The sequence below is a fragment of the Musca vetustissima genome, unplaced genomic scaffold (assembly GCF_032173495.1).
Source record: "Musca vetustissima isolate MV318-11 ecotype Yass unplaced genomic scaffold, APGP_CSIRO_Mvet_v1 utg17733, whole genome shotgun sequence".
NCBI lineage: Eukaryota > Metazoa > Arthropoda > Insecta > Diptera > Muscidae > Musca > Musca vetustissima.
This window is the reverse complement of record NW_026879553.1, coordinates 165,938-179,996: the sequence shown is the minus strand read 5'-3', so window position 1 is coordinate 179,996 and position 14,059 is coordinate 165,938. Positions and strand designations below refer to the sequence as shown.

General features: G+C 34.7%; 1 protein-coding gene across 1 annotated transcript in view; it reads left to right on the top strand.

Annotated features, from left to right (window-relative positions):
- Positions 1-14,059, top strand: part of LOC133324468 (cationic amino acid transporter 2) — a 102,147-nt gene that overhangs the window by 68,595 nt on the left and 19,493 nt on the right. The window contains exons 2-9 of the mRNA XM_061533302.1: positions 2,035-2,160; positions 4,574-4,727; positions 11,791-11,922; positions 12,032-12,130; positions 12,362-12,570; positions 12,637-12,992; positions 13,059-13,639; positions 13,782-13,947. Coding sequence (XP_061389286.1) covers positions 2,035-2,160; positions 4,574-4,727; positions 11,791-11,922; positions 12,032-12,130; positions 12,362-12,570; positions 12,637-12,992; positions 13,059-13,639; positions 13,782-13,947 — 1,823 coding nt within the window. The remainder of the gene's footprint in view (positions 1-2,034; positions 2,161-4,573; positions 4,728-11,790; positions 11,923-12,031; positions 12,131-12,361; positions 12,571-12,636; positions 12,993-13,058; positions 13,640-13,781; positions 13,948-14,059) is intronic.

The following is a 14,059-nucleotide window of genomic DNA, read 5'->3' as shown; positions in this document are numbered from 1 at the left end:
CTGCTTTATCTTTGGCTGCAATTGACTGTGGCTAAGGAGCACAGGGAGTACTTGATCATTATTGACGTCCAGCAATACATCAATGATTTGCAACTCGTCACATTCTGTTATACGCTCGCGTATCTCCTTTGTAATTATAAAGAACAAAATAGATTCCCTATAAACGAAATACTTCTCGTTAATTGTGGCACTGATATTCTCATTTTGCACTTTATATCCGTAAAATGCGAATTCACTTCTTCCGTTGTAATTTTTAGCAGATTGATCGTAGAATCTACTACTGATGTCTGCTTTACTGCTTATTCTTTTAGGTCATGCCGATAGGCCAATAGCTTCTACATATTGTTCTCCATTTGAAATTAATAAATCAATTCCATTGAATATATGTGTCAAATAAATCATAATAGAGGGAGTTAACCCGAAATTTAGCTGTGGCCTCCTTTTTTCAGCCTTCATCTTTATAGCTGACATAGAAAGACCGCAGTTTTTTATCTGTCCACATCATTTTTTTCAGAACTTTTTTTATAATACATCAAGGAACCTTTACATTTATTGATAGCTTTTTAAACACCTTGTCCTCAAAATGTATGTCGAGGTATATCTAATAGACCATGTTTAATTATTAATAATCGGCGTCTATGTGTTTCATACTCGTCCATATTCCCACAACATTTCTTTCGTTTTCCCATTATAGTTTCTACCCATCGTTTTCAGGAAAGTTTGAAGCATCTCTCTCTCTCTCTCTCTCTCTCCAAAATACCCGTGGTTTCTGCTCTTCTGGGTCTACCCATCGTTCCCATTTCTGATAGAAGCTATGCAATAGGGTTCTCCTGCACGTCCATCTTCCCACATCTTTGCGGTCTGTCTTCCCTGCTATTTCCCATTTTGTTTGTCATTTTCTCATAATTTCTGCCCTTAGAGTATATCCATCGCTTTCCACCATGAGATCTATGGGGATCATATTCGCTATTATCAGAACAGCTATTTGGGAAGTTCAACGTACACATGATACAATAATAAGGTGACTTATCAAAACTAAAACATCTGTTTTTTAATTCGACCATCTGTCAAATTGTATCTAGTAATATTTCTCATGGTTGGCAACATTGCACGTCGAATTCAAGTAGAAATTAGTCAATTTGACAGTTAAATGAATCGTCACCTGCACTAAATGGACTACCTATTTATTGTGCCACGATCTTAAGCATTTCACCGTAACTGCAGCATTCCATATATCGGGGACGAGGATTGTTTCTTGTGCTACCGGACAAATTGACTGAAATCGATAGCATTTTATCATGATGCAATAATGCGATGTATCAAAACAAAAACATCTGTTTTTTTTGTCCTCGAATTCAAGTAGAAATTATTCCCTTTGACAGTTATTCGAATAGTCAGCTGTGCTAAATGGAGTACCTATTTATTGTATCATGTATCTGTTCCTGTCAACCTGTCAATTATGGGCTGCCTTTTTAATCAAACCTACTTAAAAATCGTTTGTCATTTAGGAATTAATACAAAATTTATACTCTGTTTACATGGAATTTATTTTTGTATTAAAATGTGACATTTCAAATGTCAATATTATTGCATATGTGTCAATTAAAATCAACATTTTTTTTTAATTAATGTGAAACATATCATTGTTTTCAATGTTTGATATTTAAATGATAATTTATGGGAATGTTATCATTGATAATTTTTAAATACTGTATAAACAAATAAATGACAATTTATTGGCACATCAACAATACCATTGACAATTTGCAAATATGTACTGTATAAACAAATGTACGCATATGTAATATTTTGTATAAAAATGTTACGCCTTTTTGCGGGGTTGTGACATACATGATTTCCATCATAATAATAGCTATATAAGACCTCCCACAGAATGTCGATATTTTATTGTATACATATATACACAGTTGTAAATGTTTATATTTATTTATTACGATGTGTTCACACATACCTCTTTCACCCACTGTTTACTAATAAATCTATTTGTTCTTGATTATTTTTTTATATTTTCAGGTCAAATTCAAAGTTCCCTTGCCACCCGGAGTTTCAACATCAACGCTGCTGCCAAAATTAATACGTACCAAAGATGTTAAACAATTGCAGGACGGGACAACACAACCATCAAAACCAAAATTAACAGTAAGTATTGAGGGAAATTAAAACCCATTGCGATACAGGAAGTATTGTATGAAGTTGATAAAACTGAAACAAGGAATTAAAGTGACAATCCAAACCGAAACCACTGGCTTATAACATGAAACTAGTCATCCCTACATTATTCCATTTTATGGCGTTTAAACAGGTCATCGTACGGTGATGTATCAAAACAAAAAAACTTTCTCAACCATCTGTCAAATTTTTCCTTATAATATTTCACATGGTTGGCAACATTGCACATCGAATTCAAATTACGCACTTTGACAATTAATCGAGACATCACCTGCGCTAAATGGACTCTATTTATTGAGCCATGATTATAACATTTTACTTCCTTTCATTGGTTTTTTTGTTTTCTTTTACCAACTCCTGCCTTAAAATCGAACTATAGTAACCTACATTATAACATTTTATCGGGTATATCTCCTCTATGATGATTTGTTTGACATATATGCCCTGACACAATAAATAGGTACTCCATTTAGCTCAGCTGACTAACCGATTAACTGTCAAAGTGCAATGTTGCCGACCCTAAAACATATTACTAGATAAAAACTGACAGATCATCGGATAAAAAACATGTGTTTTTGTTTTGATACATCACCTTATGTATACACTTTGATACATCACCATTATGATGTATGCAATCGACTTACTAAATCCCGAACAATGTAAATGTACTATAAATTGGAAATCATATCCCTTAAGCGGGTTACACACTATCAATTTTGAATGACAGTTCGACCCAAATTTTCAAATTTCCATCATTCATCAAGAATCCACGGTAATTGGACAAATACTTACTTACTTAGCTGGGTTGTGCAGAACTTTCGCTTCATAAGCCGAGCTTAAAAAAAATTCTAGGCGCGTCGGTACTTTTGCGCAGGTTTTCCAGTTTCGGCAATGTTGTCTTCCACTTGATCTTTCCATCTTATTCGTGACCTTCCTCTTCTGCGTGAGCCATCAGCTGGTTCGCTTTTATATAACTTTTGGGCTGGGGCATCTTCATCCATTCTCACAAAAGGACCTAGCCAACGTAGTCGCTGCATATCAATACGTCTAACAATGCCGATGTCCTAGAATAGCTGGTATAGCTCATGGTTCATTCAACGCAGATCGGCCTATAGATCTTTCGGATAATGTTTCTCTCAAACACTCCAAGAGCTGCCTCATCTGCTTGCGTAAGGACCTATGCTTCAGATCCATATAATATCACGGGTAGCATCAGCGTCTTGTAGAGTGTGAGTTGGATCTGGCGGAAGGTGGCCTTTCTTTTGAGTTGCTTACTCAGACCATAGTACCATCTGTTGGCCATCACAATCCTTCTCCGAATTAGTTGTATAAGTTCGATACATTGCTTACGGCAATGTATATGTACGATATATTGTTTTCCCTTCTACAGCATTACAATTAACAACTTTAATTGACCGCTCTACGGAGCCCAATGAGGAAATCTTCTCTGCATATCTTCCAGAAGCCTCATTCGCCTAGTTCAGATTGCAGGGGAGAGTTCGCTCTCTTCTACTATATCTCCTGGAAGCCACATTCGCTTAGTTCGGATGCAAAGAGGCGCTTTCCAATGCTGTAGTCGTAGTTGTTGATCACGGCCTTGCTGTAGCTTTCTTGCCCATCGCAACATCACTTGATTTCTAACTCTCGTTGATTAAACATACATTCTCGCTATCGTTGGTAACGCACGCTAAGGTAAAGTCTTGTTTCTCACGAAACCCATCAACTTTACAATAAAGATTGAAAAAATTTACTAAACTATCTTTCGTTTTTCTTTTCTTTATTTTTGAGGTTTCACTGCATCTCGGTATCGGTACGCCAACATTAGTAATCAATAAAAAAAGCTTAAATGCCCAAACTGGTAGTGTATACTCGCCTTAATTTATATGAGGTCTCAATTTATGTCCTTTATTTAAACCATGGCACAATGAATAGGTAGTCCATTTAGCGCAGCTGATGTCTTAATTAACTGTCAAAGTGGGTAATTTCTATTTGATTTCGTTGGGCAGTGTTGCCAACCATTTGAAATATTATATGGAAAAATTTGAAAGATAATCGGGACAAAAACAAAGGCTTTGATACATCACCTTATTATTGCATCATGATTTAAACTTTCCCTTTTTCCTCCTATCGTTTTTTCTTCTCCCACTTCCTTTCCTAAAATCGAACTAGTGCTCCCTATACATTAAAGTCCCACACAAACACATAACGACCATTTAGCTTCCCACTGGGTTTTCAACGACTCCATTGATTTACCAAGGGACATTTAGCTAATCGCCAGTGGTTGAATGCAAATTGAGATTGGAACCCCTGTTCATTAAACACATACAAACACATATATTAAACAACTTATTTATTCCCCTTCCTCTCTCCCCCTTTCTTTCAGAAATGCCTAAATACACTGGATCTCACATCGTTGGGCATTGGTTCCTGTTGCGGCACTGGCATGTATTTAGTTGCCGGTATGGTGGCCAAGAATATAGCCGGTCCTGGTGTGGTAATTAGTTTTGTTATTGCAGCAATAGCTAGTATATTTTCAGGTAAGCTATTCTAATTTTGGTTTTATATATATTTTTTTATTTTATAAACAGCAAGTTGTCATGATTTGTTTATTTTACATTTGTTTCGAAATCTATAAAAAAAAGTTGGTACTTTTTTAGACGAGCAGGGAAAAAATACTTTATAATTGTAAAGGAATATATCCTTGTTATTGTAAAATAATATTTATAATTTATTTATAAATTAAATCTTAATATAAACAACACACCTAAATTACGTGATTTAATTTATTTGACATATTATCAAGAGAATTGACAATCAATGTTATTATTTAAAAAAAAAAAACTTTTGATAAAACGCGATAAATGTAAACGTCTTAAGGTAGGGTCACACTAGGCAAATATTTGACGATAAGTGTCAAATGTTTCTTTGCCATAATATGACCACAAAATATTTTCAATGGCAAACACAAAAACAGCTGATTTTTGGCAAACAAAATTATTTGACAGTAAACAAAAGTTTGCGTAAAGTGCCCCCAACGTGAACGCCGACTAGCAAATATTTGCCTTATTTTTGGGCAAACATTTATTTGCTCTTACAATATTTTTGTACGGGCAAACAATGGAAAATAACAGCTGATGAATTCATTGTGTTGGCGTTTATATTGTTGGAATTTCGTCATTTTGTTTGAAAACAGAACATTTTTGACACTTTATCCAATCAAATATGGCATTTTTATTAGTGAAAAACATAATTTCAGGCCCTAGGTGCGCTTTCAAACCGAATAAGCTTAATATTGGCATTTCGAATTCTTTTTGGGGAAGACACCGCCTCGCAATGTTCAACATAGGTCAACATTTGTATATATGTAGCTGCGATATAATGACAAAGCCCGGTTTTCGATCTGTTGTAGGTTTTAAACATATTTTCAAGCGATGTAGCCGTGGTTTGCATTTGGGATTTATATTAAGTAAAAACCTTTATTTTGTATTTCGGGATCTCAGATGGTAAATTATCTCGTTACATACAATTTTCAAATCTCGACATATGGTCTAGACAAACATGGAGTTTTGACATATTATCCATACAAAGGTCCCGCCCCATTTGGTACAATCCGAATTTTATTATCAAATGGGATCTAATTTCTAGGCCCTTTGGGCTAGATTCTCGTTTATGAAATATAAGCGGATTCCGTAGGGGTATGATATATTGTACTATTTAGAATGCACATCTCAAATATTTGAGTGTAATGTGAACACAAAATCAAGAGTGTGCAAATTTGACATTTTTTTGAGCAAACAAAAAATAGACATTTGAGTCAAATATTTGCGTAGTGTGACCTTAGCTTTACACATTGTCATCTGAACAATGTGTTTAATTGCGTCATTAGTTTGACGTATAATCAATATTTGTAATCAGCTGATTAGGTAAAAGTAACGCTGTATTTATTTGACACATAATCAAGGTAATTTATTGAAATCATGTGTTTATTTACATATAGACACGTTTAGACTATAACCTATTGTCGTAATAATGTACATCTCGATTTAATTCCTAAATCGAGCTGTGTTTTTTCATAAATTTGCCTTTGACAGTATTCAGCTTTCAAAATTTAAATGAAAATATCTTCCTTTGAAATGTACGCATATCATGTGTTCAGTGGCAAAAATTGCTAAATAATTTATATTTATAAATATTTTGAAGTTCCCTGACTCTAAAACTTAAAAAAATAAGATGTAACAACCATGGTTAAATCTTGAGAGCAATGTTCAGCTTTAGAAAATATATTTTGTTTATACATTGATTTAAAATTTGCCAGTCGACATACATAAAATAATTATGCCATGTATTTAAAATAACTATATTCTTATAAATTGTTTTGCAATAGGGAAACCATTATGATATCAATATCAAAATAACAGCTGACTGTTAAACTTTATAATGTTTCAGTAGTACTCAAAATAGCTCGAATTAGAAATCGAATCGATTTAATAGGCCTAGGAAAATATTGACTGCAAAATGAATTATGAAACCATCATGAAATCTCTATATATAAATAAACAAATAACAGCTGACTAGCAATTGTATACCGTCTAAATACTGGTCTAAACAGCTATGATTTTATACATCGATTGAAAAATGGTCACATTTTTTTTAGCAAGCGAACAGCAATTCCTATTAGAATTATGAAAATATTGACTGAAAAATTGTCACTAAAATCATGAAACCATTATGAAATGAGTATGTATACATAAACAAATAACATCTGACTATCGCCTTTAATTCGTTTTAATACTGGTCAAAACAGCTGGGATTTCATTCATCGATTTAGAAAGTAAAGTCTGAACACGCGTTATGTTTCTATATTTTCTTTCTCCTAATGGTGAACAATTCTTATTAGAATTATGAATTAAATATTGAATGAAAAAATTGCCACAGAAATTATAAAACCATTGAAATGAGAATGCAAAATAAAGCATGCAAATAACAGCTGACTGTCAACTTTATATAGTTGACAGACCATATACTAGTCTAAAAAGCTAGACATTTTTACATCGATCTAAAAAAATTGTTTTAAAGTACGTTTAGATTTACAAAATCCACACGATCTCAAATGCCAATTCCATATCGTATGCGTCAAATATAATCCTCTTGATTTGTGAACGAGATTAAGGTGAAGTATACGCTATGGAATTGACATTTGAAATCGAGTGGATTTAATAGACTAAACAAGCTTTTAAGGATGATTTTGTACCTTCATTTAGAAAAAGAGTCCAATTAGAAGGCAAAGTTTTGACCTAATGGATATGAATCCTATTAGAATTTTGAGTATAACAGTACATTTACATTTAACCGGATTTCGTTAACCCAGTGGGTTTCAATTGTCATTTCCTTTGCATATATGTCAAATAAATCCTCATAATGTAGGTTAACCCGGTAAAAAGTTCTAATGTACAAGGAGTTTAATACTTTTAAAGCCACATATGGTGAAACATTTGGTCTGTTCCAGTACTTTTTTAATAGTAAATCTAGTAAAAGGGAAACATTTCAAAATTGCTCTCAGAGTACAAAATAATTTGAAAAGTTCAGGAACGCAAATCTAGTATATATGTCAAAATTAGATGGCAATACTTCAAAATCAACATAACAGCCAATCAGAACCATTACCATTTTTACTCGGCCAAATTTCTCGAGTAAAAAGATTACAAAGAGAACGCCATTTTGTATTGTGCTCTCTTAAATTTGGGTCAATGTTTTGTTTTGTGGGTTCAGGAACGGTTTTCGAGTAAAAAGTTGCAAAACTTGTAAAATTAGTAGATTCTTTAAGGATCTGGAATGGAACTATTTATAGACCATTTATTTTAAGGGGACCCCCCCATTCTCGGTGTCAAAAAAATTTTTGGATTTAATTCGAATCTACTCTAATTCTAGAATGTCCCTAGAATTAAGTGAAAATCTGAAGAACTCTTGAAGATATAGCCGATTTATTGTGTCAGCATCAAGTGACGGCTAAAGGGCCTCTCAAACTTTAAACGCGTTTTTCTCAAAACGAATGGCGGGCACGATAACTCAAAAACTAATAATCCAATCGGTCCCAAATTTTGACACGTTTCTCTGGGAGTGTATAGCTCTCGTATGAACTAGGATAAAGCCAATCGGTGAAGATCTTCCTTACCTTTTAACCAAGTTTGTGGTCAAAAATAGGCGATTTTCCAAAAAAAATTTCAAAGTTCCGCCATTTTGTTAATTGTTGTGCGAAGTCAATAATCCTAGTTCATACGAGAGCCAGACATGTACTCTTTCTAACACCGTTGGAATTTTCGGATTCCGATGTTCCAGTGAGGAGTTATCATGCCCGCCATCAAAAATAAGGACTTTTCTTTGATCACAAAAAACAACAACAAAACAACAACAAAAATTTTTTGTAAATTATTTTTCTTCCTTTTTAAATCTTCAAATATATATGTGCAAAGTTACAAATCTAAACAAGCATTGGTATTCATTTACCAGCCCATTTAAAATCGTAAAAATAAAAAATCGAGAATGGGGGGGGTCCCCCAAATTCAAAAATTCAAAATTCGTATAATATAAGTGCCTAATTTCGAAGTTATGAACAGCTATCATATACGATTTGAATCTTCAACTCTATTAACATGATTCTAGAATTCGTCTTAAACGTCTACACGTACTTTGAGTCGAGTCAGCTGTTTGTTTTTGACATATACATACACCACTGCATGACACAATAAATAGGTACCCCATTAACTCAGCTGATTATCAAATTAAAGCGGCCCACACACGTCAAACATGTGCGTTCGATCGGTGTGAATCGAAGCACACCGATCGAAAGAAATTAAAATTTTTTAATTTTTCGTTGTGCGACGCGCACATGTTTGACGTCTGTGGCCTGGTGTGTGGATATTTTCTCATTTGTTGAGAAATTTCGTGGAGTGCGGATCAGTGGACAAATGCAATACATATGTATTTGGAAGATTTTTTGATGTTTTTACACATATTCTACTGTGTGACAAATAAATAATATTTAATACATTTATATAAAATAAAAATATTTCGTTTTTTTTTTCGTCATCACTATCGCGGTCCATCTTCACGCTTCAAAAATAAATATATAAATGAAGTTTAGTGGATCCGTTTGACGTGTGTGGGCTAGGAGCTTCACACCGATCGAACGCACATGCTTGTCGGTTTCTACTTGAATCAGATGGGCAATGTTGCCAGTCATGTGCAATATTATAAACAAAAATTGACAGAAGGTCGAGACAAAAACGAATGTTTTTGTTTTGCTACATCATTTTATTATAGCATCATGGATAATCCATTTAGAGCAGCTGACTATACGGTTATATAATATAGGTAGGTACATAATATAGGTAGTCCATTCAGAACAGCTGATGACTCGAATAACTGTCAAAGTGGGTAATTTCTACTTGAATTCGATGGGTAATGTTGGCAACCATGTGAAATATTATAAGGAAAATTTAACAGATAGTCGAGGCAAAGGATTTTCTTTTGATACATCACCTTATTATTGGTACAAAAAATAGGTAGTCCATTTAGAGCAGCTAATGACTCAAATAATTGTCAATGTGGGTAATTTCAACTTGAATTCGATGGGTAATGTTGGCAACCATGTGAAATATTATTAGGAAAATTTGAAAGATAGTCGAGGCAAAGGTTTTTGTTTTGATACATCACCTTATTATTAAACCATGGTTTCTACTTAAATTCGACGTACAATGTTGCCAACCATGAGAAATATTACTAGATAAAATTTGACAGATGGTCGAATAAAAATATATGTTTCTGTTTTAATTCATCACATTATTATTGCATCTTGGATTAGATTAACCCTTTCAGTGTCAATAAAAATTTTTGTTTGGAATAAAAATCTAAAATTTTGCATTTAAAATCATATAAAGGGACATAGTTTATAAAAACTAACAACTGTCATTTTAACACTCGGCCTGTTTCGCCTGTCTTTCAGCAAAAATAAAAACATCGATAGTAACGGTACATAGGATAATCGAAAAATCGCAAAGAAAGAGAGTACTTTTAAATGTCGAATATATTCGAAAAAACACTGAAAGGGTTAAGTAGTACCTAACATGACACAATAAATAGGTACTGTCAAAATGCCTAGTTTCTACATGAATTCAATGTTTGCAATGTTGCCAACCATGAGAAAAACGTTTGACAATAATAACAGAAAGTTCGATGTTTTCTTCTCGCCTTCTTTTTATTCTTTGGTCTTAAACTGTGCTAAATTTAAACAGCATTTATATTATAATTTTTTGCAGGGTTAACCTACTTTGTGAGGATTATTTTGACAAATAGGCAACGGAATTGGCAATTGAAAACCACTGGGTTAACTAAATATGGTACAATGTAAACGTACTATTAATCTTCAAGGCATTTAATACTAAGGCATTTTAATATTATATATTATCTTTTGTTATTTAAATTTTGCCTTGTAAGGGCAGTTATCATTTGAAAGTAATTTTAAGTGATTATTTATACTCTTTCGAGTCGAGTCGGACTCGGAGCAACACAAATGTTGCCAAGACCACTTAACGTTCTGAGCCATCAACACACTTCCAAAACGATTGCGCAAAAACATGTGTATACCATGGAAGCAATTGTAAGTGTGTGGATTAATTATCCATCGCTACAACAAAAATCTGCTTTGAAAAGGACTGTTCCTAGAATGAAGACAAATGTCGAACTTTGACAAATTTGAGTTTCGCATCAGGGCGGAATTAATACAAGGTATCAACGTATGACATTTGTAAAGCCACATAGCCCAATATGCCTGATGAGCCGCTTAACCAACGGCGAAACGCGTCGCATAATGGTGGGTGCGTAGGTTCTTCTCCTGGCTTTCCTTTTCATTGCAAAACTTAGATTATCAAGGTCGACTCGAAAGAGTATAAATAATCACTTAAAATTATATATTATCAAGAAATTTTAATAATATTTTAGTGTTAAGATTCTACCGCGGCATTCTCTGATATGATCTGAAAACCAAGTATACTTGTAGACATATTTAGTTGTCGGACATTTTGCGCCATGTTTCTGTGATGCAAATGACGTTAAGTGTTTTAGAACTTCCATCTCTGTTATGAACACATGTTTGTTTCGATCTGGCAATAGGTGTTCAAAAAAGAAGCATCCGCAATTTTTTACAATGGAAAAATTAGAAATGCGTGATTTCATTGTAAAAAAAATGTCGGATGCGTCTTTTTTGAACACCTGTTTCTATATGAAAGAGTTGCCAATTCGAAACAAACATGTGTTCATAGCAGAGGTGGAAGTTTCCAAAACACTTAACTTTTTTCTGTTTATACCACGCTTTTTGTGCTAGGCTAAGAACTTTCCGAACTGCTCTCGTATGTATCAGAATTCTATTCAGAAGTTGAGGAGTATTTAGATGTTGTAGTCTCTAAAGAAGTTGTAGATTCTTTTAGAAGTTTTAAAACCAATATTCAATTTTATGGATCTAGGAAACTTTAAATTCACACAATTTACTAATTTTACATATTTTTAATATTTTTATTTTTCCCCACTCTATTTTTTCGTTTAAAGGCGCCTGTTATGCTGAATTTGGTGTACGTGTGCCGCATACATCCGGTTCGGCGTATATGTATTCATATGTTGCTGTTGGTGAATTTGTTGCATTTGTTATTGGTTGGAATATGATATTGGAATATTTAATAGGTGAGTGGTAACGCCTAAGCACTTACAGTACTTCGAGGCCCAATTAAATATTAAAGGGGTTAACCATTTTGAAAACGTTTCCAATGAAAATTATTATGGTTTTTTACAGGAACAAGTGCCTGTGCATGTGCGTTAAGCTCCAGTTTTGATTCACTTACTGGTGGTGCTATATCAAGCACAATTAGTGATACAGTGGGTACCATATTTGGTGAGTATTTTGAAATTAAAAAAAAAAAACTCAAAGGGAAATAATTTTCAATTCAAAAAAAAAAAAGTGAGGAGAATGAGTTCTAGATTAAGGTGCTAATATTATAAATCGGCATATTTTCTTTAATCTAACTTTCAAAAAATTCCCTATTTCCTGGCCTGAAAATCTCAAATCCTGATTAGCGAAGTAAAATCTTCCAAAATAAAGTTTTCTTTTTTAATTTTTTTAAAGGTAAACCCCCGGATTTTATAGCCTTTGGCATAACGCTAATGATGACTGTGGTATTAGCGTTGGGCGCCAGTAAATCAGTGATATTCAATCATACCTTAAATGCCATTAATTTGGCCACCTGGGTATTTGTTATGACCGCTGGCCTTTTCTATGTGGATTCCAGTACATGGACGGAGCATCAGGGATTTTTGCCATACGGGTGGAGTGGGGTAGGTTTTGATTTTTTCCATAAAATTATAAAAATAGATTTAAATTCCTCCTCTTTCCCTTTCCAGGTATTTTCCGGTGCTGCCACATGTTTTTATGCATTTATTGGTTTCGATATAATCGCCACAACGGGCGAGGAGGCCCACAATCCCCAGAAAAGTATACCAAAAGCAATATTGGGTTCATTGGTCATTGTCCTGTTGGCCTATGTGACCGTGAGTTTGGTTCTGACGCTGGTTGTGCCCTATGATCACATCAATACCGGTGCTGCTTTGGTACAAATGTGGACATATGTTAATGCACCCAAGTGTAGGGCAATTGTGGCAATTGGTGCCACTGCGGGACTGTCGGTGGCCATGTTTGGTTCCATGTTTCCCATGCCAAGGGTGATTTATGCCATGGCCCAGGATGGTTTGATATTTAGGTGGGTCAAAGAGATTTTTTTCCACTCCCTACAGAAAATAATAATTTCCCTCTCACTTTCCCCCAGACAACTTTCCCAGTTGTGGCAACGCACCAATGTTCCCGGTTTGGCCACAATTGGCAGCGGTATTGCTGCAGCCCTGGTGGCCCTATCTGTACGCCTGGAAATCCTTGTCGAAATGATGTCCATTGGCACATTGCTGGCCTACACTTTGGTATCCACCTGTGTTTTAATATTACGCTATCAGCCACATAGTACATCTCTGATTGAACTGCTGCCGGCCCAACTGCGAACACCCATTACCACGGGAGCTACCGGTGATCCTCGAGCCACTACCGCCGAAGTTATGGAATCCAATAAGCTAACCATCAAACGTGTAACACGTGGCATGTCTGACTCGGATGATTCTTTCATTGATGAAAGTCCCGATGGTTTTATGGGTCGTGATGATCAATTTTTGGTATCCGATCGTTCGGAAAATAAATTCTATGGCGCTGTACATGGAGCACCCACAGGGCCGACGGGTCAAGCCAATGCCTTTGATACAATGGGCCTGAATTTTGTCTCACGCAAAATCCATGAATATTCGTACCTGTGTCCGGGTTTCTTCCCATGGATAAATCCTGGACAAGCCACCACGGAAAGTGGTAAGTTGGTCCAAAGAATCTTATTGTATTTTTTATATTATTACCAAAAAGTGACAAATTCTCTAAAGTAAAACTAAATTTTGTTTTTGTGTTTTCAAAATTCGAAATTTTTTGTGTGCGCACCCCCTCCAACAACATGCAGGCATGTATGTGACCAAGCTTGTTGGCCTCATGTTCGGTCTCATATTCTTCTTGGATCTGTTTGCGGCCATTGGCTGGTCCGGTGGTTTCGCAGCATTCATTTATTTCATTTTAATTATCGGCATATTTGTGATATTATTAATTATCTCGAGACAACCACAGAATAGGTAAACTAAACGGATTATCCTGTCAATGCAAAATTGTTTAATTCCCAATAACTATTTTTTGGGAATCATCCAGCAAATATCACTAATCACAAACTGTTGTTGTTTTTTTTTC